Below are 25,952 nucleotides of genomic sequence, written 5' to 3'. Positions count from 1 at the left end.
ACTTTGAATATGCTGAGAAAAAAATAATTAGACATTTGTTATCTCGTAAAATTGACTCAATGACAGCTGAAATGATGTCATTTTTGGCTTAAAATCTCATTAGATTGATAGACACTCAACTATCATATTCCTTACATTTAATATTATGTATGTTCATTCTTTTGTAGTTGTGTGTAAAAATAATGAAAAATATTTCAAACTCTAAGATCAATATACTACACTGCACTAAAAACATTGAGGATGTCAACCCCAATTCAGCAAATAATCCCATGAGATTGCTTCTCATATACCACCAACTTAGTTTTTATGGCACAATTAAAAAAGCTTCATGTGATGCACCTACCATACATTATGAACTTAGTTGTAAATGAAATTGAACCCGTAGAGATATGCATTACCCTTTTATTACATTTCGTAACACAATGCATTATTTTGAGGAAGAATCATTGCCTGAAGTAGGATACTTATCACTTTCATCCAAGGTGAGGAAAGTGATCTGAGATCTACATTTACATTTGCAAGTTGTCCAAGTTTTTGTCTAGCAAGAAGTTGTGGGACTGCACAACATGGTGAAACTCCACGTGAGCCATGGTTGCTTCTTGAATGAAATGAGAGAAGTTAAGATGTAGTATCCAGTGAAATTTGGGAAATTATAGATTTTTACTTCACTTAATGAGTGGTAAATTTTGGAGGAATTTTGAATGATCTTATGACAAATCCACACAGGTATCAGCTTTGGTTGAAATTAAAAGTATACTTGGTGCCTGGGCTTATTACAATGGTGAAAGTAACAAAAGTGAAGGTTCATTCTATGATCAGCCGACAAGGGCCTGATATAGACATATTTTACAATGTATTTTGTATTGCAATTACGATGAGGATGATAAATTCTTCCTTGCTTCTCAGTGACCAAATTAAATGCATACAATTAATAGTAATTATTTAAAAGTATCATATATTATTTCTAGATAGAGTTAACTTATACCTTTTTAAGAATTAGCATCCATGCGTGAATTAGTTATATTTGTCTTTTTTTATAAAATGAGAATTTTTTGTCTTTTCATTAATATTCCATCCTTTGCTTCCCTGGAAAATTCAAACATATATATAACTTACCTTTTTCATAAGTCTCATTAATTTTAGGAATAAAAAAAGGAAACAGGTTTTTGAAGGAGTAAAAGAAGAGGGAAGAACAAAAAGTATATTATGTAAGCATGAAGAAGTCAAGCAACAGCAGTTGGTGTCCCTCTCCCTTTGTCAACAAAATAAGGGTACTCTAGCCTCTTCTAAACTTCTTATGGTTGAAATATATTTGTCATTTTACTTGATTGAGATCAAGTTATCCTGTACAAAATTTGAGCTGAAGAATTAAGATAGAATAATTGAGGCATCTATTCAAACACCTTGTAGTTAATCTGGAATTATAAGATTTATTTCATAATTTATCCTTAATTTTATATTTAAAATACCATAAATAGCTCCAACATTTAAATCCATCCACATTCTCACTTTTTTCAAATAATTACCCATCTTTTGCCATTAGTCACATCATTGTTCTTTTAAATTTCTCTTATTACTCATCATTTCTAATCCTCTATTATTTTACCTTATTCTTATAAAAATTATATTCTTCTTTGTAATTTTTACTTATTCTTATCAAAATTAAAAACACATATTCAACGTAGGAATCTATTTGGATGGACTTCATCACCCGTGTGGATGGGCATGATGCTATTTTGGTGGTCGTAGATTGTTTTTCCAACTTCGCAACCTTCATCCCTACCACGGAGGCAATGCACGCTAATGGTGTTGCCCGGCTTTTCATGTTGCATGTGGTGAAGCATTGGGGGCTTCCACTCAACATCATTTGCAACTGTGATACAAGATTCACGGGCTGTTTCTGGGAGTCATTGTTCAAATACAAGCTCAAAATCTCAATGAGCTTCCACCCCCAGATCGATGGTCAAACAAAATGTGTGCACATAATGGTTGAAGAATATTTGCGACACTACATCTCGGCCAAACCAAGAGAACTGGGTGGAACTGATGGATGCAACCCAATTTGCACACAACATCGATATGAGCTTAGCTACAAGGCATTTGTCGTTCAATATTGCAACGGGAAGGCAGCTGTTAACCCCTCTAGAAGTGGTGAAGATAAAAGGGAATGGTCATTTCCCTATGACTTTCTACTTTGGGTTCGATTATCACGCCCGCATTAAGGAAGCGAGCAAGGCGCTGGGGCGCGCAGTTCAGCTCATGAGGAAGAGTGTGGATCGACACTAGCGAAATGTAGAATTTCAGTTAGGTGATCTAGTCTTATTGAAGACAAACACCTAGATCTTGAAGACATAGCGGGCGAAGCAGCGACACAAAGGACTTGTATTGCGTTATGATGGTCTATTTGAGGTGGTAGCACGAGTCTAATGAGTTACCTAACGGCTCAACATATCATGACGGATGGATGTTCATCCAGTCTTTCATGTCTTGGTCATTAAGAAGTAAGAACTAGACCCTGCATGTGTTATTAATGTGCGGGCATAGTTCAACCAGGAGGCAGAGGTGATCCTAGCGAAAAGGAAAATCGACCGGGGAGGACACCACGACTGCTACCACAAGATTGAGTACCTAATGCAGTGGAAGAACTGGCCAGTGGAAGCAATGACATAGGAGTGTGATTCTGACCGGTGGCATTCGAGCACTTGTTGTGGTCTAATAAGGTGCAACAGGCGTCAACAAGGGCGTCGACAAGTTCATGTGGTTGATGTGTGTAAGGCCCCAAAGCATGTGACATTTCCTACAGAGAGGCACGCGTGTCTATTGTGAGGAGATGTCCATGTACTTGGACTCAGAATAGGGAACCAAGTCCTTAAAGGTGAACACCACACACGTCTACAGTGGTGACAACGCTCGATAGGTGTTCGTGCTTGTCGGCGTGCAAGCACAGCAGATCAGGGCAGGCTACCACGAGTATGCTTGTGTGTGGGGCACACACAGTCTGGGGCATGGTCTGCGAGAACTGCGCATGTGCAGGCATTGAACAACACACGCACTGCATGTGTGCAGCACGAGTCGGAGGACATCCTGCCTGGAGACAAGGGCGGTAGCGCACAGAGAGTGTACAGACGACGGTGGGGAGTGTGGGGTCCCTCCAAGTAGTGCTAGGCGCGCAGCACCTAGCTTGAGGCACCGTGCACAGTAACTTCTATGTGGTACACGCGCATGGTCTCAGCACGAGTGCTGGTAATGCGTGGACTGTGAAGGATGGGATAAACTGGCAGGTGGGGCATGTATGTAGCTGCAGTGTATGCAGGCATGCAGGCGGGGCTCCAAGCATAAAGGCATAGGAGCTTTACGATATTTCTATTAAAATATATATCTTTCTCATAATCCTAGAACTATTTCTTCCCTCCATAAACCATCTACATAGCCTAAAGATATTTATCCTATTATTCTCTATAAATTTTGACCTGTCGCTAAAAACCACACCCTAAGGAGAAAACCTTACTGGCCAGTAAACATCCCAAATCAGCTTTAAAAAATAAGTTATTACTGATTAAGCGTATTGAAATCACAAGGGCAAAATTATTCACCTTAATTTTCTCAATCACTTGTGCACACAAGATCTGTCCAGTTGCATTTGCGTCAGATCGAATGATGTAGATCATAAAATGACCCAGTTGAATTTTTCAGTGCTTTTATAATTTGAAGTAGCATGCACTATCTGCTTTAAATTAGAAAGCACTTGGGAGCAAGTGAAGGTTGAGTTTAAGAGGGAGGGGGGGGGGGGACAGCACTTGGGAGCGAGGTTACGAAGTCAATGAAAACCTAGGGTACTATATTATTTGTTAGCTAGTCCATCTAACATAAAGAAGGATGATGCAAACATAAAGGATAATAATCATGGAAACATAAAGAATGACTAGAAAAATTACAAAGAAAAGGAAACGCAAAGAATGGGTCACAGAAAAGGTAACAAAAAGAACAAGTTTTGCGGAAAAGAGGTAGATAGAGGGGTATACTTATACCTACTGGACCAACTTCATAGAGGATTGCTAATTGAGACACAGAATGAATTAATCAAAGAAATCTGGGGATAGAAAAAGGAAGAGCAGAAGAGAGAAACCCACAATGAATTGATCGTGAGACTAATTGACAGTTTGACGTCCAAAATGAGTAGGGTTGTGAGAGAAATAGAAAGGTGGAAAAAAAGCAAGTTATATGGAAGAACTGCAGATCGGGGGGTGTAATTAATCATGTTTATAGAAGACGGATAATAATCATGTTCACTGGACTGGATTCATTGAATAAGAAGAATGATAATCATGTTCATAAAAATCTGAGGACAGATCAATGCGGAATAGAAGGAGACACGGAAAAACAATATCATTGCATCGACATGGAGACCATATGTATAGATTCTTAAGAAGAAAGTGAGTGGGTCGCGGAAATATAATGACAAATGAAAAAAAACAAGATCATAATTTGGAAGAATGGCAGATGGGTGTGAACTTAACCTGCTGGAACAACTTTAATTAAAAGAAAGCTAATTTAATTAACTTGTCCAAATAAATCTGAGTATAGAACAATGGGGAGCGGGATAGGGAGTCCGAGGAAAAACCCAGAATACCACGGAAAATTACAAATACGGAGATGAATAGACAGTTTTACGTTGAAAGTAAAATGGATCGTGGAGAAGTGGACAGAAAAATGTAAAAGCAAGAATGTTGGGGAAAGGAAGGTAGATCGGTGGTGTACTTACGTCTACTGGATCGGCTTCGTTGAAGAAGAATGAAGATTAAAAAGGAGTCAAAGGAAAAAACCCAGAACAGCGTGGAGATTACTTGGTCATGGAGATTAAAATGACAGTTTTTACGTAGAAGAATGAATGGCTCGTGCAGAAATGGACAGAAAAACTGGGAAAAAAAAAGTTTGGCGGAAAAGTGGTAGATCGGTGGTGTACTGACGCCTACCGGACCGGCTTCATAGAATAAATCTTAAGATAGAATAGGGAACAGAAAAGGGAGACCCAGAGAAAAACCCTGAATGGCTAGAAAGGTAACGAAGACAAGAAGATAAAAAGACAGATTCTACGTAGAAAAATGAAATGGGGGTGGAGAAATAGGGATGATTAACCAGTTCAAATAAATCTTAAGACAGAATAGAGAACAGAAAAGGGAGACCCAGAGAAAAACCCTGAATGGCTAGAAAGGTAACAAAGACAAGAAGATAAAAAGACAGATTCCACGTAGAAAAATGAAATGGGCGTGGAGAAATGGACAGAAAAATCAAAAAAAAAGAAAGTTTGCCGGTAAAGTGGTAGATCGGTGGTGTACTGACGCCTACTGGACCGGCTTCATAGAAGAAGAAGGTTGATAAACCTCCAAAATCTCAGCGAATCTGAAGAGCGCAAGCTGGTTCTTTGATATTCGAGCGAAGCAACGCCTCCGATGCAAGATAGAGGCAAGGAGGCTGCCTGAAATTTCGCTCAAAAAAGCTGAAAGATTTGATGTCAGAAAAGAAATCTACCACTAAACGAAGGACGATATCTTTTCAATCGACTCTATCGTATTTATAGGCACAACGAGGAAAGATAAACCCTAAAATCTACCTTTCCAAAAAGGGGTACTCTTTCTCTAACGCTTCATTTGGACAAAATTGTTAAAGAGATTAGAACTAAGTTTCCTATACTGTTCATTATATTAATTTTCCGTGTTTTGTAGAGTTTAGTTTTTAGAGTTTATAAACATTCTTTTCTTGTCTACCCAGAAACATACAAAAATTAATATCTTGCGATTAAATAAGGAACTTAGTTTTACTTTGTTTATCTATTGCATAAAAGAACTGAGTCTATTGTATTTATTGACAGGGCTCAACCGCACTAAGGAACCCTAAAACCCGAAAATCCTTGTGTAACAGTTTGTAAGGCCCCAAAGTATGTGGCATACCTGCACAGAGGTATGTGTGCTAACTTTGGGGACATGTTCGTGTATTGGACTCATAATTGGAGACTAAGTCCTTAAGTGAGACACTACTAACACGCACTGCACGTGGTGAAGCCCGACCCTGATCTTTAAAGCCATCGCCCTTATGGTGTGCGTGCTCGTCGGCGCTCAAGCATGGGGGATTAGGGGAGGCTTGCGTGTGTTGGGCACGCGTGCATGGGCGCCAAGAATAATGCAATGACCCTATTCCTGTACGGGGCTATGTCCCCGCCTTCTCTCCTAACCCTTTCTAATCATTCTTAATCTATTTCAAATACTTCCGCTGCAACAAAGCAAGGCTTCTTAGTGTTCTGCTCCAAGCATTGAGGTCGGCACGCGTCAGATTTGAGCACTGTTCCTAGCTCGGGATTTGACCACATAACACAGTTGAATAGCCGTAATTGAAAACCTATTCTTATCGTAGTGAGAAAATATGTGAATTGTATTTGTATAGAAGAGGGAACTCTAGTCCAACTTGCAGTCAGTTTTACTTCATAAACCCAAATGGTTGATAAACCAGAATTCAAAAATGTTAATTTTTACCTAAAAATGAAAGTTTAATATCTTACATTGAATATGGTACCCAAATATTTCACTATATTGCTCATATTTTATATCAGTTAAAATAACTTTGTATTGTTGAATTAAACCAAAACTCAACTCATGTTACTCTTTACCCAGAAGACATGGAAATATTGATATATTGCAAATACTAAGCAACCTGAACCCAACTCTCCATCACCCATTTTCTTAAAATAGCCAAATTATTTTTGCAAGTGTTGTTAAACCACCAATGGAAACTTATTAATCTTATACACAATTAGTGACATATTTCATATAGTGAGTACCATTATGTAAAATCCAAATTTGTATCTGTAACAAAATTGAAAACATGTTATTAAACATAGAGGCAACCAAATATTGACATATTGTCTATAAATAATAATATTGATTATTATTCCTTGTGATTATGCTAATTTGATCTTAAATAGATTTTGAGATTTACCTCTTTTTCTTCTACATATTCCTTGTGATTGTTTGTGTTTCATCATCATAGGTGATGCTTGATGATATTGACAATATCCCCCATAGCCCATGCATGTATCTACCACTACATCTTCCTATGTCTATCACTACATCACCCAATATCCTTCTCATTCAGCCTACCTTGACGTGGTATATGTTTGTCATGAAAAAGGCCCTTTTCACCCATGAAATTATCAATTTAGCTACTTTTTGTCTACATTTCCAAAGCCAATGTAGATTTCTCATTTGTAGTCTAACAATCGCCTTTGTAATGGTGAGCTTTAAATTCCACTATATTTTAATCAACTAAATCTTTACACATATATACAATAAATATCATTTGCCAAACTTATGAATCCAGTTCTCTTTGGGAATTATCCTATGTTGACATTGTATCCACTTGATAAGAGTCCAACTCCATGATGTTTCAGATAAAATAAAAAGGTAAATAAAATGAAAATTTGCAAACGTAATGCCAACTTTGATTAAAGGTTTGTGTTAGATCAATTCAAAAGGGGATTGCCCAAAATGATGTTTCCAGTTTATTTCTGTGAGTTTTATATTTTATATATTCTCTCATCCAAAATAGATACATCTAACAATTATGAAAAATTAATCCCACTTAATCATTATAAAAATACACATAGCCTGGTGGTAGAGGGCCTTGCCCACCGACCACCAGATCTAGCGTTCGAATCCCCTTGGGTGCAGTTATTAAAAAAAAATTCACACTATCGAAGGAAGGCCCGCAGGAGTGGCGGATAGCATGGAGAGCTTGAGGAGGGAGAGCTCACCCTCTCGCCTAATAGTTTGTCAAGTCGCGCACCTCGATGATGACATCTGTGAACGGCGGGGCAGACTACGCGCTCCACACTTTTGCATCGCGATGAGGGCTCCCCCAACTCCTGCTGGCACGAGTGACCATCTCTCGGCCTTCACTAGGTAACACCTATGTACCTTTCCCTTCCTGCAACATGGGCATGGGTGAGTAGGGTCCGTGTGCAATTGGGACATGTAAGCTCCCTCCGCGCCCAAAAACGATGAAAAACACTACACTTTATCAATATAACACCCCTTGGGTGGCATCCAGGGAACGGATGGCTCGGTCTACAGGCACAACCACAAGGTTGGATGTACCTGGCACCGTGATTTTGCCAATAAAAAAATAACAATAATCCCACTTAATCATTAAAAACAAACAACAAATCAAGACTTTAAAAATAAGGTAAAGTTTGATAAATTATGAACTTTAGACTTGCACAGTTAAATAGTGCTTCAAATTTTATGCCAGATCCCCCTAAATATATCCCATTTTCTCTAGATTGAAAGATTCACGCACTAACTTTAAAACAAAAAACCCTTAGTTTCGCCTTCTAAATATTTCATCTAGTCAAATCTAGATTCACCTCATATATATTTTAGTTCATTTGTCCCATGCATTGTATTAGTACACTTATCCTTTTGGGTTACATTATCTTGGGTTACATATCTTTATATACTTACTCTTGAACAGTAGTTTCCTTAGTCCCTTTTAAAGGTTTCATCTTGCCCATTCTAGATTCACATTCTACATATATTTGTTCTTGTGTGCTATGTACCTTCTTGGGCCTTTGTAGTTTAGGGCTACATTATCTATGTTACTGAGCTTCTTGAATATGATTGGGGCTCTTTGGCAGAGTCTTCCTCACTGATAGAATACCTGAAATAGTCTATGTTTTGACCTAATCTATGGCAGAATATATTATCTGATATAACCATGGATAGAATATTTGCCAAGATATAGTTGTAGTTTTCTAAGATATCATAAAACTTCATTTTTTCAATTTCAAGACAAGTCAAGTCTTCCAAGGGGCATGGTTATCACTTTTGTCCTTTTTAAGACTTTTCAGTCCAGAAAAAATATATTGATCTCCTTTTGTCAGTTCCAATATCTTCCCTTGTTACTAGATACACACATGATGTGAAATAAACTGTCATATCCATTTTTCATACCTTTGAACTCATTCTCTATTTTATGCCCCCATGTACTGCCTAATGATTATTCAATGCATTTTCACCACAATAGGGAGTTATTTCCTCCTGTGAACACTTTACTTTCCACAAGAGCTCCGTAGAGATGTTCGCAGACTCAAGTGCACATCCTCGTGGACTATAGGTGCCTCCAGATCTTTGTGATACACAGGTTGATTCACACTCTTAGCCACTCTTTAATATCATGCCTTTGATAATTTGAGCTAATATCTACTTCAGGTTGTCATAGAAGTTCTCTTAATATTCAACTAGCCATCTAGGATAGTGGCTTTGGAAAAAATTAAACTATCATTGTATATCCTTTCAGCCACATCACCCTTGGAGCCTTATGAATATGGTTTCGACCACTCCTTATCTTTTGCTAGCCATCCAATTTACTTGATTTTCAGTGCCTCTAAGTTGTAGAGATGATTGGTTTGAGAGGCCATTTGATCTCTGGGACTCCACTCTTGTCCTGACCCACTATGACCTGCACTCTTAAACCTGTTTTGCAATACAACCAATGTTTTTCAGCCAGACCTATATGTACTGTATTCTAAAACCTGTTTAGACTTGATATCATATCCTGCAAATACATTGAAAAAACTAGCATCCATAAATTTGGAATTCTACATCTTTCCAAGTACAAATCTCCTATTGGACCGGACCAATGACTCGTCTGAAGGATTCATTGTGAGGCCTATTATGTTGTATTAATAGTGTTGGATTATGTGCCTTGGTCCAACCATGGAATATATAATTTCCATGATGCAGAGGCATATGAATCAATTCATAATCGATCTTTAAAAGCATACATCAAATGTACCTTGTGGGGAACTAATTCCACCCTTGACATGCTCACTTTGAGATCGTTCTGAAGCCATTCACGTGCCCAACCTCTCAAAGTATCCACGCAATTATGTTGGCCTTGGATCTCCACTTCTCCAACTCTCCTTAAAGACGCTCTCCTTGGTTGAGTAGAGATGAGAGTGGAAAAGAAGGGGGGGGGGGCTCTCAATTCTGGTTGGCTTGGGTGTTATGAGCGCCCTTTTCCTATTTATTTACTTAAGTTTTTCTCATAAACCCCATGAGTAAAATATATCCACCAATGCCCTTATGATCTTATGCGTGTGACCCTTTAGGCCTATATATCATTCTAGTTAATAATTATTGACTAGAATTATTGACCAACCTTATTAATTTATTATATCAACTTATAGATTAATTAACTAAGGATCGATTTAACCTAATCAATAGGTTAAGATTTCAGCCCGTGGGGTGCCAAGCTACACCTCGTGTTCTAGAAGATATTGAGTAGTGTTTGAATTCTCTCATGGAACCTTTACCGTCATTCGTTACCGTATAGGTATAATCCATCATTTGCACAAGTCTCCTGAATGCTTAGGGTATGGTTGATCGTCAAACCCTAATCCATCATTCGATTAGTTCTAATGCATAACGGGGATCATTGAAGAACGCCTTCTCTAATATCATCACTATCCTGGTCAGGGATTTACTACATCGTCTTCCTTAAGTCAATCTCCTCTTATACCTAGGGCGGATGATATCGTTTTAACAACTCAATCACCTCCGTGAGCTTCTCACTACATCCGCACTATGACTTGTTCGAATCACATGATTAAAGGCTCATAAGTCGTAGTCAAAATCTAGTCGTCGATCCACAAGATGTCCTTGGTGTCTCAAGTTGGTGGATCACTTATACAATCGTGACATGAATCAACCTAATTGACGTTTAGGTTTAATACCATTCAGGGATTCATATATATCAATTCATTGAACTCTTTCTCTAAAGAGCACCCACTATCTGTCCTTAGGGTGGCCACAATAGCCATATGATCAATACACTTATCATATACGTAGGATTAGATAGTGTTATTCTATTTGGATAATTTGATATCCGTCTCAATTATCCACTGAATAAGAATATTTAGAATACATGTTTAAACATTAACGACCATTGTATTATGATCTCGTCAAAATTCACTATATCATTGCACATATTCATGGAATTCATTATAAATATCACACTAGAATAATAATGAATGTAATATTTGATTCAATGAAGTTAAATTAACATGATGGTGTGATTGACTTGACGACCACATAATATCCATCAAATAGATGTCTATGTAGACATGATTGTTTTGTTCTGTTTGTTTGAAACGAACAAACAATTCCCACAAAAGAACCGCACATTGCCTTACTATTTGTTGTCCCTTTTTTGAGCAAAAATTAGAGCAGCTTTTCGCACAATTAGAATAATTCAAACAAAATTCGCACAATTCGAACAAAATTTGCACAAATTGTAAAATTTGCGCAAATTGCTACAAATTCGCACATTCCGAACAAAATTCACACAGATTGCTACAAATTCGCACAAAAGTTGCACAATTCAAACAAATTCACTGAAAAAAATGTTTAGAGTATTTTTCTTACTAAGTGTGGATGTATTATTAAAGAAATAGTCTTAGTTCAAATGATCATAATAACAAGATTTTAATGGGCCTGTATAGTCTATCTGATAATGTTATGGTTGACTTATGTGCATGTTTTTGAATCCCTGCTTATCAATTGTTGGGTATCCTGATGAGATTGACTTAAAATTTAAAATTGACTTGTTGAGGAAGCATAGAGTTAGAGCCTTGATCATCAAAGGCCAGTGGAATAATGTTGTCTTACAAGGACCTATAATAACTTTACCCTATATGTATTAAAGTAACAGTTGATTTGGTGAATAAAGGTCCCAATTAATGACTTATGATGATTCAATCTAGAGAGAGAATCCGACAATTGGACACTATGTTCACCTAAAAATCCCATGTGTTATCAAAGTTATCTGCTAATGCCTTGATAATAATTTTCCATACATGATAGAACCATTAATTTGGAAATATTTCCATCCCACTACTTCTCAATATTTACATTTGACATGATTTTAAAAGTTTCATTAAATAATAAAACATTTTCGTTTATTTTTCCTCACAGACATAATCTGAAGAAACTCTTCTACTCGTAAAAAATAGGAAGAGTTTCATGTCATCCAATATTCACAGCAGTAAAATAAAAGAAATACTTTAGAATTTATAATATTCTAATTATTACACAACTATCTTATCACAACCATCAATTTAAGAGGAACAAATCATTCGTCTTCCCCAGAACTACTTTAAAAATTTGATCATCATATAGAAAACATACATTTATTAGAAATTTTATAAGACATTCATACCATTGTTAATATTTGTAATATAATAGGTAATAGATTTTCATAAAAAAATTCATATTTTTTGAAAATGGGATATCAAGTTGCTGGATTTCACTCTAGATATATTTTAAAATCAAAATAAGTTAATTTTATGTCCTATGATTGATCTCAAACTCACTGATTGCCCAATTTATTTAAGAAAATATTATCAACACTATTAGAATATCTGGTAAAATCTCAGATATTTCTTTTTCTTCATAATAAAATCTCATCAACCTGTTCTTTTCCTCCACCGGAGAGATATAGAAGCAAAATAAAAGAAACATATAAGAATAAAAAACACAAAAGAATAAATAACACAAAATTTCAGATGAGAATCCTATCCATGTCTCATTTTTCCCCTTCACGGGACAGATATAGAATCCAAATACAGATGGAAGATAGAATGAAAGATACAAAATACATAAACAAGAATGCAAGCATGCCAAATAATAATGAAAATGTTATAAATTTATTTCTTTAATTACTACCATTGGAGAGATAGAGAAGCAAAGGACAGATGTAGGAGAGATAGATAATTGTAAAATGCATAGAACTAATGTATAACGTATACGTTATACGTTAACGTATAACGTATAACGTATAACTGAAAAAGATCCCTCTTGTTCCTTTCTAGAATCCAATCCATTTCTTATTTTCTCCTTTAGATGACTGAAAAAGAAGCAAAATACAGATAATGCGTCCTGATAACAACAAGACATTTTTATGATTCCAATCGATTTCTTCTGTTTTCCCTTCACTGAATCGAAGAAAGATACACAGATGAGCAATACAAAAAAAAGAATGCAAGATGATAAATAACAAACAGAAATCTCTCATCTTTCTTCGAAGAATTCGATCAATTTCTTCCCGGTCATCCATCACCGGATGAATAGAATGCACTGATCAACCAAGACACCACCACCGATATTCTTCTGATTCCGACCCTTTGGAGCAAATCTGGAAAACAATAAATTCCCCTGAAGTTTTTCTCATACGGGATAAATTCCAAGGAATGAAAATTGGAGTATAGGTGTAGATTAAAATCTAACACATGAGACGAGAAACTCACAATACTGAGTGAACACAAGGCAAGAAATAGCTACTCACGATAAATACTGGTTGGAGATATTGCACTGCCTGAGAAGCGGTCTCACTCAAGAGGACGATGACCATGAAAACGATGAAGATCACCGAGAGATTAGGGTGCCGAGGGACTGAGGGAGAGTGCTCAAGGACTAGGGAGAGCGCAAACTCGTGTCATTTTTTTAAAAAAATATGCACAAAGTGAACAATCCGAACTGCAGACGAGACTGCAAATTTATGATTGTTCTGTTCAGAAAACCAAACAGAACGGACAAATCGCACAGATTCGCACAAAACGAACCGTACAACCATGTCTATGTCTAGGTAGTCCAATAGAAACATATGGGTACCCAGCTATTTTATTTAATTTGTCTTTCTCGTATCATTATCTTTTCAGAGTAAAATCATAAAGAACTGATTACAATTTTAATTTATATATTTATAATTAATTAATTTACAATTGTTCTTAGTCTTTTCTTTACAGCTTGCCTCCACTTTATCAGTAAAATCACAACATAAATTCTCAATAATTTATATATAAACTCTAGAATAATCAATAACACACCTTTTTCATTAATTAGTTCACTAAACCATACAACCTTTGACATGCATTCATGATGAAATGCCAATTACAAATGAGAAATTTATGTCATTTTTGTTGATTTTATCCTGTTAAGTTGGGTAGGTCACACAAAAGCCGTCTTACCTTGTTCTGAAGGTGTTTTTATTGAATACACTCAAAACAAGGCGAATTTAAGTGCGCAAAGTGATAAATTGCAAGTGGTCTATAATTGAGCATATCAGTCCTAAATGTATTAATGTTTTCATTTCATGATAAAGCTGCAATGTCTTAACCTTAATGGTTGTCCTTTATGTTTGGTTTCTGGTCTCCCAACTGACTGAGACATCCAATTAATTAACAAGCTATTCCTATTTAGTTATAAATTGGATCTTAATTCTATTTCCTTTCACCGTCATTCATATCTAGTTTATTAGACACATATTATCTGCTAATTATCATCCAAGAAAAAACTTTAAGCATATTAAAGATAATAGTTCCGACGCTAGAACCTGGAATAGTATTGCTTTGTCTGCCTGACAAAAATTCCATATTAATTTTGATTATAATATCAGAACACAGCTTTTAACGCTCTCTAGTATAGCTCATCTAACTGGAAAGGCCGTGAAAAGCAAGTCTTGTTCCAGGTGCTGCTCTACCATTATTGAAAATTTGGGGCACATCTACAGATTATGCTGAACCTCCGGAAGAGGTTCTTGCTCTTCCTTGATCGGTTGATTCCCTAATAAGAATAAGCTTCATTACAGTCATCTTCAGAACCTGGCTTGAAGAAGAATAAGAAGTCATTCCAGATTCTGAATAACTGGAATTGTGATCTCCACTCCCTTGGGGGAACAGCCTTGATCTGCCATTGTATACCTTTATTGTATAATAATTTGAAAGGTGATTCCTGCTTTAGTTTCACAGCCTTCCCCTTCTTTCCTCATGGATTCACCTAAAATATCAAGGGTGACTAGGGCCATCACACCTTTTGATATTCACTAGGTATTGGTTGATGTGATTTCATTTATAGGAGAAAAGGTACAATATTGATTTTCTAACTGTTGACATGATACATGGTGTTTTTTTCTTCACTGTGTCAGTTTATGAATGAAACAGTTTATTAATAAGGCATTTGTTCTTCATGGATGGCCATAGTGGTGAATTAAATAGCAGTTGAGGAAAGAAACACGTCAATGTTAACATCTGTCTTGCCCTAATTCATGGAGACATCTTCAAAAGGCCAATCATAACTTTCTTGATAAATTTAGGGCACAGACCTTATCAATATGTTTCACAATACCTCATTGATCAAACAAAATCTCACAAGCTTGAAGCCTGAACTATAAATTTGTTTGTAACATATGCCTAAAAAAAATCACCCTAAAGCATCATCAACAAAAAGACCATCAGGATATAATGGAAATAAGGAATAATCTAAGAAATAAATATCTATGGGCCGAACATGGCGGATTATGCTGCAAAGTTGCTAACATTGAAAATACTGCGGACGATTGACGCGTGGACTGCAGAACACAGTTGTGTCATACTTGGCATCACAGTGCATTGGATGGATACCCAATGAAAATTATGCTATTGACTTATGTTCTCAAGCTCAAAGACACAAGATAGTGAAGGCATGAACAATTCATACTCGAGGCATTAGAAAAGTTTGATATGCAATCAAAAGTTAAACACCGCAAGATGTTAACATATTTTTCAAAGCTATCATATTGCTGACAGAAATTGATTCTTCTTTTTGTAAGTACTATTATTCTTTAATCTACTTGTTTATTCACAAACAAACAATAATTCTCATAGTGAAACAATTATAAGCACTTTAACAGAGAACCTAAAGGACTTCTCATTTCACTCCTCCCCTTCTATGATGATATGAATACATTTATCGAGATCTGGAATCCTCTCTGTTGGAATTGCTTAACTACTGTGCTAAAAGATATAGCTGATAACAGGGGCACTACTTTCCATCTTTAAGCAGGATCTTGTTCATCTACACTCTCCTTACGCAATGTCTGACTTCTGAAATCTCATACTCAGGCCCAAGACCCTTGATGAAGTTATACATTTTTTCCATGGAGGAACTATACATTCACATCTTCCGGGTGTACATCCTCTTGGGCAGATTTAATTGATCTCTCTCCGCACCATTTCACCCTCATACATACATCGTAGTTTTATCACCTTGAACAAGCTGTTCTGACCTGACTGGTAGTTAATATACAACCCAAGAATCATACTTCTTTGTGCTGCTTGTCTGAATCTGGTTCGACAAAGCCTTGAAAGAGTTCATGCATAATAAATTTTCATACATTTTGAATGACACAGTATTGAGTAGACATCCAGGAATAAGGGTTTCCTCCTATCGCTTGTAATACGGTGGGCTGATCAGTCATTTTCTCACTAAGGAGGTCGGCCAGACCCTGTCCCATAAGAATTGATTCAACTGAGATAGCTACTGTCCTATAACTTCAGTTTCTCAGGAATACCAGGAAGGTAATGAAATGCTCTTTCTTTACTTGTCGCATCGGGAGAGATGAAAAAAGTAAAATCTGACAGTATTCTAGTCAGACAACCATAGATGGCTCGTTGGAGATCTGTCGAGAATCAAGAGAAGAACTAGTTGAGAAGATAAAATTTCCTAAGCCTCAAGACTTTCCTAATCTGGAAGCTCTTGCCCCCACCATTGCGAACACAGCTCACTCACGCCCAGAAAAATCCCAAATGGTCATCCCAACCTTTCGTTGTTTGATACATTATTCGTATTTATGACCGTGTCCTGGGCCTGACAGATATGAACGTTCCCGAGGAATTATTGAATGTCCCAGTTTATGCCCTCTTTGATGAGTGCTTAACAGGAATCTATCGAGGATCTATAATAACAATTGGCTTCTCCTTCCCTCTCCACGAACTAAGTTAGGCCCCACGAGGCTCGGATACCATGTTAGAGTTCTAGCCTGCAGCCACTCTCTCGCCCTCTCTGTGTTACAGTTGGTCTGGGGTTTTGCAAAAAAAGGTCAATTATTCATTGGTTAACATCTTGTATAAATAACAAAGGTGCGGGTTTAAAGAAATTTGATATGGGAAACAGGGACTTATTTAACAATTACAAGAAAACATGACACACCGTCTAAGAATTCTATGATTAACAGTCTGGAAGATTAAATTACTTACTTGAAGCCTGTAAGAGATGGAGCATAAAGATATAATGAACAGATGGCAACAGACCTGAATTGCTGTATGGGCCCATTTGGGAGGAGATTATCTCTTTTTATGTGTGACTTTAATCGCTGGAAACAGATCTGAATCACTGTCAGGTAACTTTTGGAAGGAGATTATCATTATTTTTACGGCGAAACTATATAAACTATTTGACAAATCAATATTTTTATACATTGGGGTTCTTCTACGATGAGTTCAATTTATTATGATTACAAGAGATTGGGGGAAAAAATACCTTCACAATGCCCTCGAAGGCCCCGGAGTATAAGGGAGTTTTTCGGAGGTCATCTTCATAGTCTGTTCTACAGCTTTCTTGTGAAGGCAGATCAAGACACATTCGAAGAGAATTCCATCATCAGGATAATATTAACGAGAACTTGGTAAATAAATCAGGTTTGAAGGGTGCACACCTAGCTTTATGATACAACCGATTTATTTCTGGGGTTTTGCAGTGTGACCATGACGTTCTTGTATGGTAAATCAACCTCGCAGCAAAAAAAAAATGATACATCAACCTGGAAGAAAGGGAACGTTTATCTGTTAAGATACCAAAATAAAAAGTACATTGAGACAAAAAAATTGGTACAGAACAATTTAGATCAGGATTTTTCCATAATTATTTTATTAATCAATATATTTTGATTCATCTGAGTGGACTATAAAATACCTCTCCCCTTTTCCATTGTTCATTTACAGTTTTGAGGGATTCGGTGACCACTGGAAACAACAACACAAAATGGGTGGTAGCATATTTGATGTTCTCAATTTAATTGAATTTCACTGAAAGCTAATGTCTTCAGTGCTTTAATTAAAGCAAAAACAATGCAGTAAAGTAATGGAATGTAATTATCTCCAGAAATTCTCTTATTTTAATATTTACATGGATGAACTAAGACACTATATATGAGGGGGGAAATGAGTTGTGTCGCAAAGAAATTTCCTAGACCCTTCTGACACCTTGTTCTCTATTTTAATTTAGTCGACTACTTCTGACAATTGTCCTCCCAGATTTTAAATACAATTGGCAGATACCTTTAACCACCTTCCTTAGGTAAAAGGGATTTCGGCATGACGGGGAGAGGCGATTAAAGTAAAAAGAAAACAGGATATCATGTACAGGAGGAAACATTTTAGGCTAAGAGCTTCAAGGGAGGTTCTACTACTTAGAAGGTGAAAGATTTCTGATGTTAAGCATTTTTATATGGGCGTAGTCCCAAATCGATAACGTCCTATATGAAACCTGGATATAACCTCAGAAATTAGGTTTCATATGGAATAGGCACGTCATTCTGGTATGATTTTAAACCAGTGTCTGCTCACGATGATGAAATCATCATCATCATCATCCAAAAATTGTCATTGTTAACAGCTTGAGTGACGATGCGATTCAGTCATGGTCATTGTCATCCTAGAAGCAGAGATATGTTGATGACAATGATGGTTTTGTCACCCTCTCTTGTCATCTGCATGAGGTTTGCAGGGAAAGAGTAAGGGAGGGGATGATGGAACAAAAATCATCATACCCATTATACCAGCCGATGCGAGAGGATGCTAATGATAATTTCAGCATTAACAGCACCATCCTGGCGGGGATGAATGGCTGGGATGATGACTTTTCGTTGCCATTCTCTCATTATCATAATTGGTAATGGTGAAGACTTCCCAACCCATAACTGGGATATTTTTTTCATTTTCCATTTTGAGTAGTTTTCCCCTTCAAATACATGTAGCCCTCCCTAAGAAGCTCAGTCAAGAACTCAATGAACTGCGCAAGGAACGGTGTGCCAACTTTGGCTTGTAGCCATTGCCATCTTCCTATCCTACTTTCTTAATTTGCCCTTCCCTTTAAGGGACCATCATCGATAGAGATCTATAACAATCGCTATCGCATGAAGAACCACACGAGACAACTGACTCTGTTCTCTTGATGAAGAAAGTTTAGATGAAAGTCGTACAACTCTCCATGGTTACCAACCCAATTGCAATTATTAATTTATATAGAAAGGTGCCATTTTTTTCACATCTTTACTATATAGGGGTTTGAAATATCCGAGGAAACACAATATCCACGAAAACATCAGATGTTCTGAGTAGACAAGCATGACTTCGGCAACAGAAAACCAGAATCTATGTATACTATATATATATATATATATTTTGAACAATAAAGCCAGAATCTATATATAATTTTATAAAGATTAGTGAGTACCCGAGGAGGTGTTTTAGTCAGTCAAGATATCAAATCGTCCCAGCGGCCTTTAAGGCAATCATATGCTTTGACTGGTACAAGAGCCTTCAGGCCAGAAGCTCCATTAACATTAACTTCTCTCACAATGCCCAACCTAATTAATGTATTAATAGCATCCTCAATCGGCATTTCAACCTGCACTTTTTCACGATGTCTCTACAGTAAATTCACAAGAAAGACAGTAGGCACATGGCAATATGTAACTCACCTTTGTGTGGAACTTGTTGTATAAGAACATAGCACATGCTTCTGCAAGGCACTGTCGGGTGGACATCTAAAAATGCAAAATTAAGTTTGGGAATAAAAAATGTGCGGTCTCAGAAAAGATACTTTCATGTTCTTAATGAAGGAACACTTAAATTAAACGGCACCTATATTCTGCCATTTCTGAGTTTGGAGACTTGAATCTAATGATGCTAAAAAAGGGAATAAAGTTAAATGTAGGAAAAGGGAAGGACGTGAAATCCCACAGGACAGGCTAATTATCTCGGTGTTTTCCATTCTTCAATCTCTCCTTTTCGTATATAGTATTTGTATCCGTAGTAGCCAAGATGCATAACTGGTCAACAGTTTTTACATCTTCCTTTACTCCACATGGGACAATCGCTCAATTGGGCCCAGCCCACTAAATTGTAACTGGGTAGCTGGAAAAGGTGTCGACTGCTTGAGAGGGAGTGTAAAAGGGTTTTAAGTTTTGCTGATGGAAGTTTTGGATTTCGAAAAATCCAGTCAGCAGCACAGGGCGCCGTAGAGACAATGATGACAAGTATGTTTCACGAATCAACATAGAAAAATGTCCCTGAGCTTTATTCAAATAATATTAGTCGACTTCATGATATGTTGATAAAACATCATCAATCTAAAGAGATATGTAGCTTTTATCACATTATGGACATTGAATTTAAGAATACAATAAGGGGAATTAAAGAAAGAGATCTGAAAACAAAGCTAAAATGTGCACGGATGAGGAATTCAAGTGACCATTCTTTCCGTAGGTTACCAAAGTTTAACGTTAAATTAGGTGGGACTCCAAAGGTGACGTGATATTATTATATTTATGAATAGAACAAGAGCAGCCATAGAGAGAAGCCCAAAATAAGTCAGGACAATTAAAAAGAACATCCACCATCTGTTAGAATTAGGTAGGCATTGAGACCAATCACTTAAAAAATCCATGAAATTACTATAGGAAAAACCTGAAACTTATCAGTAGAAAGCAAGATCCCGTATGCCAAAATTGCCTCTTTGTACTGCAAGTAAAATAAAACTTTCATGAAAAAGATGGCACCTCAAAATGGAAAATTTAGCTTCGATTGAAAAATCCTCAGTGTACCAAAGATAAGAAGGTTATCAGCTCTGAACATCAAAAAGTAAAAATGTTCAATGCCCACCTGTTGCTGCTCAGAAGCATCCAGAAGAAAATGAACAGAACCAAAGCCACTGGCTAAAGTTTTTTCATACAATGTCTTGTTGACCAGAAGCTGAAATAAAAATGTTATTCAAAAAAGTTACTTCTCATTGTGCAAGTTTTCTACAGTCAGAAACGTTAAGAAAAGACAAGCTACATTCAAACGACAAAACTGGTAAGGCTTAAGAAAGAAACAGTCAACAACTTTAAGAGCTGTAAACAGTCTCAATGATGAAACATAACAGTAGGTCGGTACATGAGGGCAATCTATACCAATGGTGAAAAAATAACACCAGACAGTTGATCAGAAAAAAATATTTCCTTCTGTTAATTGCTGTGAATGGGATAAGTGGTTTTAGTAGCCCACGGCCATTTATTTTATTTGAAGACACTGACAGTGGGCCATGCATTGGGAACTTCCATGTCACGATCACAAGAGTAACGTGAAAAAGAGAATTAGGTGTGTGGGTGGAAAAGAAGGAAAGTAGAAGAGGAGCAACTTGTGACAGCATGTTGGGGTTCAAGTGAGTCTAGTAATGGTTCAGGACTAACAGTGGCAGGATGATATGCAATTATTATTCTCCAAGCGTTACCAAAGGAGCAAATCGAAGCTCAACAAGTAAGAAGATCACGTGCTGACTAATACAGCACGTGTGAAAGCCTATAAATAAGGACAACAGGGAAAGGAGGGGCATTGGAGTCTTTTTAAAGAAACGGTTGCAAGGAACAACCACAAGGCTGGGAGCAGAATCAGGCCTGATTCAAAATCCAGAAGAGGTGTTCTCATCTCAGATCTCCATTTGCTTCCACATCCGAACTCTGAATTCTATCTCTTCCTTTCTCCACATTATCGTGTCTTTCCACAGCTCTTGAGTGATTGTTGTCCATCAGACTTATTCTTCAATAGATCAGTCGGGATCGTCGCCTCGTCTGGAGATTTTCCTTATAAATTCGCCGAGGTTGATATCACAGGACTTATTGATTCTTTAAAGAGATATTGACCAAAATGGAGGGAGGATCTGACATTTGGTTGGAATTTCTAAACAGGAAGCGTCTTTGAGCGCATGAGCTGTATTCAGCTGTGGGAGCTCAATCACTGAAAGTCAGTAGACCTGAGAGAATCAGCATCTACACTCTGCATTGTGAGTTTTACTATTGCGATAAATTTTCTCTAAACTGTGAAAAACCATATCAATATTATCATCTTTTGCATAGCTCTAATATTTATCCAGAATTCTTCATGCCGTTCCCGAAACAAAAAGTCAAGAAGCCACAACAGCAGGAGACATAAATGTCTTCCAAATCTCAGAATTGAGGAGCGCTTAATAGTTAAAACTCCATTGAAATTTCTTAGCAGAGAAAATAAGAGCACCTCGTCGGAGGTGAAATAAGAGCACGTACTGTGACAATACAATGGAGAAGATGTAGTAATAATAAATTTAACAACAAACAGATAAAATATTCAGAGAGCTTACTTGGTATCGATCCCATGTTTGTTTATAGCCCAATCCCACTCGAGTGATAAATAATATGAGCGCACTGATAGCCACTACGTCAAGTAAAAATGCTGACCTGAAATGCGCTATAGTAAGACAAATGAAGATAGAGAGGAAGCCAAAATCAGAGACAAGATGCAAAAAAGAGGGAAAAGCTGACTGCATTATTTTCTGCTTACACGATAGGAACAGAACATAGTTTAATCACATTTTGGTAATGACCCACTATAATTTGATGAAAGATAGAAGACAAAGAATCAACATAGATCACAGAAAAAAAGGGAGGATACTCAACACATTTGATTTCAGAACAAGATAGTAATCCAGAAAGTGGACTGCAGAATCAAGCAAGACAAAGAAAAACTAGAATTTTATCTCAACCCAGTTCCACTGGTCCATATCTTTTATAATCACTGAATGATATGTGATTCATGAAATCATTCTGCACGTCCCCAATATATTTTGATCATTTTGGGAGACTAGATATGCTACCCAGGTTACATTAATTAAGTATTACTGATCGCTCTTCATCAATGTATACTATTTATTTCTTTAAAACAATACTATAAGAAGTATTTCCAAAAAAATAAATCATAAGATTTATAACTTCAAAAAATACTAGATTTATTTCCTAAAAGATATATTATAAGCTTTATTTCTTCAAAAAAATATTAAAAGGTTTATTTCTTCAAGAAACTATTATATGATTTATTTCTTCTAAATATTTTTTGAACAAAACTTCTAAATAATTATTATACGATTTATCTCTTAAAAAATATATTATTATTAGATTTATTTCTTCAAAAAAATATACTATACGATTTACTTATACAAAAGATTCTCCAGATCAACTATTGTCTCTTTATTACAATGAACACTACATTCTGTACTTCTGAGGTCATTTTGAAGTTTTGGCTTGATGATATAAATAAATGATAACAAAAGGCTACTGCCGTACGGAGATGAGACGATATTCTCGAACTTGTAGTTGACGAAGTAAGCTAAAAGTCCCAATATGCTTGCAATATCCAAACGTATCTACAAAACATGATACAGAGTTAACAATTGACTCAGGTTTGACAAAAGAAATAATGTATATAAAATTTGAATTATAGAACTATCTTTACAGAAAGTCCAAGACAACTGAGATCTTCTAAGTTTTAGGAATAGTTGAAGAAAATGGATCAGCATTGAACATAAGAAACATCAGAATGAATAACAAAAAATTTATTACTAAAATTATGCTTTGTAGAAGAAATATTAAGAGCAATTTTCATTCATCTGGTCAGCAAGCATTTTAGCAACCCAGCACCGACAAAAGGACCACCAATTAAAGCCAATTCAATAGTGCTCGAAGGATCTCATGACTTATGTTGTTTTTATACAACATGAGGTGATTGTTTTACAGTCCAGAACATATTTTCATATTAAATTTTTTCAAAAAAAAATATTTTCATATTAAGGATTCTGAGAAATTGATCACAAGAACAAAAAACTTAATGATCTCTTAAAGTTCAGTAAGCCAAACACACAATAGAAGGATCCAATCAATTTTAAGATGGAATCATCTGACTAGTCATACCAGATGATGCCCAGAAGATATCTAGAAAATCCAAAATAAACAAGAATATGTAAGTACAGTCTGTGAAGATTTGGAAAAACATACCGTGTCTAATATCCGAAATGACAACTTCTTATGCGGGAAAACCACCTGGAAAGAAGAACCAAAATATTTGAGAATGAATAGCGAGTACTTTAGTGTTTCAAAGTAAGTCTTTAAAATGCTAATATCAGTTCACGACAAGGGTTTTTTTGGGTCATCCTACGAACAAATATTTACTCTGCTCAGGATATGCAAACTTACTGGAAGCTGTGGGTAAGGTATCCTCTCGTACACTTTCAGTTGCAACTGCCAGTCTTCCCCTGTCTCAGAATAATCCTGGGCAAGATTCTCCGTGTACAAGAGAATCAACTCTTGAAATGCTGGCTCCTGAGAAGAAATTCAACCGGAAGTTTTGATGATGAGATAGTGGAAAAAGCAAATAAAAATCAATGACAGAAAATAAAAATCAAGAATGGTTAAAAAGAAAAGACGGTGACGGAAAATAAGGAAAGTAAGAGATTCCATGTATTAGAAAAGCTCCGCATAACAGGACTGATAAATAAATTTGACAGCCTCCCAGCTAGAAGAATTCTCCCAGAAGAAATCCAGAATGAAAAGAGGCTCAACCCTCTTAATTATGTTTTGGAGTTCTTCATTGTGCTTCATAAGCTTACCTTTCAAGGAAATTTGAACATACTGATGCCATTGACGAAGGGTCAACCATGTAAAAAAATAAAATTCAGCGCAATGCAGAGGATAGTGCCAATGACTCAATTCTCGTGTTGAGAGAGTAGGCATACCCGACAGCAAATTGGCAGCGGATGTGGATGAGTTGTTAGTAGCCAGGATATAACCCAGCAGAAGATCACAACTGATTAAATGCAAGATCTGAATGTGTAGCAGTAGGGTTGGTGCTGGTTCAATAAAGTGAGCCAGCAGAGGTGCAGCCCAAGCGAGAGCCGAGTTGGGGGCCAAGTTGGCTCGAATGAGCATGAACTGAAACAAACAACAGTAGAGATGGAACAAGCAGGGATGGAGACGGAGCTGGAGCGAATGGCAGGAGCTGGAGTTAACAGATCGGCAAACAAAATTGGAGGAAAAATCCAAGATATGGCTCTGATACCATGAAGAAATATAGAATGAAAAGAGGCTCAACCCTCATATTATTTTTTAAGGTTCATAACATGGTACTTATAGTAGAGAGGAGAGAGAGTCCGAGATGGGCACATGTCAATGGACTACGACATAAGAGATATACGAGATAAAGAGAAGTAAGCCAATTCAACACTATCACTTGTATTTTTTGAGGATGTGTGAGAATTGCTCAAACTATATTATCGAATAGCAATAGGATGAGAACTAACTCTCATGTCAATGGGTAAGGTAGACCATATCAGCTAGACCATACTAATTAATCGAAGAGAATTACAAAAACCGTTGGAAAATTCTCAACCAATGAAGGATATTTCTGTGGATTTCATTGCCCAACCATGGTCTTCAGGAATTTGATATTACACTTTTAACGGCGCATTGGATTAATGTATATGCACACTTCTTTGATTGGAGACACACATCTTTACTTGGGAGGTGATTCACATTTTCACATGGGAGATTACCCCACTTCATGGAATCCCTACTTGATAATATTTTATTAGTACCTTATGGCTGGATCTTTTTGTTCTATAGGGCAAACAAAACTTGTATTCTGACATGGAATTTCCAAAAATCTGATCAAACGACGCCAAAGGATAAGTAGAACCAAGAAAACACCAAGAAAATCCAGTAGGACTGAGTCTGTGCACTGAGGTAAATTCTGAGAATGGCAAGGTGAGAAGTTTAGAAGAACGATAGAGAAAACAATAGGCGAGTGACACAAATACTGCCAGATCAGCTGTGTCCTCTTCTGGAGAGTTCACCGGATCAGCCCTCTGCTAGTTCTTTGATAAGCTACCTTCTTTAGTTTGCTCCACCCCAATCAGGTTGTAATTTCCCCTATAATCTGCGAGGGTTATTTTCCCCCTTATTTA

At 36.7% G+C, this 25,952-nt stretch overlaps 1 protein-coding gene and 1 non-coding gene across 9 annotated transcripts in view; both read right to left on the bottom strand.

The window, feature by feature from the left end:
* Positions 1–5,329: 5,329 nt before the first annotated feature.
* On the bottom strand, positions 5,330–5,478 carry LOC144700344 (small nucleolar RNA snoR77). The gene has a single exon (XR_013580718.1). It is a non-coding gene; the product is annotated as a small nucleolar RNA snoR77 (small nucleolar RNA).
* An 11,551-nt stretch (positions 5,479–17,029) lies between these two features.
* LOC144716534 (DUF3754 family protein, putative (DUF3754)) overlaps positions 17,030–25,952 on the bottom strand; it is a 31,503-nt gene continuing 22,580 nt past the window's right edge. Inside the window, exons 7-17 of one of the 8 annotated variants that reach the window (XM_078591671.1) lie at positions 24,187–24,312; positions 23,989–24,033; positions 23,281–23,360; positions 22,302–22,398; positions 20,810–20,899; positions 20,615–20,668; positions 19,627–19,692; positions 19,380–19,553; positions 17,581–17,685; positions 17,406–17,482; positions 17,030–17,250 (exon numbers count right to left, since the gene is read on the bottom strand). In XM_078591671.1, the coding sequence (XP_078447797.1) occupies positions 19,401–19,553; positions 19,627–19,692; positions 20,615–20,668; positions 20,810–20,899; positions 22,302–22,398; positions 23,281–23,360; positions 23,989–24,033; positions 24,187–24,312 (711 nt within the window). In that variant the 3' untranslated portion in view covers positions 17,030–17,250; positions 17,406–17,482; positions 17,581–17,685; positions 19,380–19,400. Of the gene's footprint in view, positions 17,251–17,289; positions 17,483–17,580; positions 17,686–19,379; positions 19,559–19,626; positions 19,693–20,614; positions 20,669–20,809; positions 20,900–22,301; positions 22,399–23,280; positions 23,361–23,988; positions 24,034–24,186; positions 24,313–25,952 lie in introns of those variants that run through there. The other 7 variants (XM_078591670.1, XM_078591674.1, XM_078591669.1 and 4 more) reach the window with 7 other exon arrangements.

Source organism: Wolffia australiana, chromosome 2 (assembly GCF_029677425.1).
Source record: "Wolffia australiana isolate 7733 chromosome 2, ASM2967742v1".
In the NCBI taxonomy this organism is placed as follows: domain Eukaryota; kingdom Viridiplantae; phylum Streptophyta; class Magnoliopsida; order Alismatales; family Araceae; genus Wolffia; species Wolffia australiana.
Note: the sequence above shows the minus strand (reverse complement) of the source record. Positions and strands in the feature narration are given on the sequence as shown.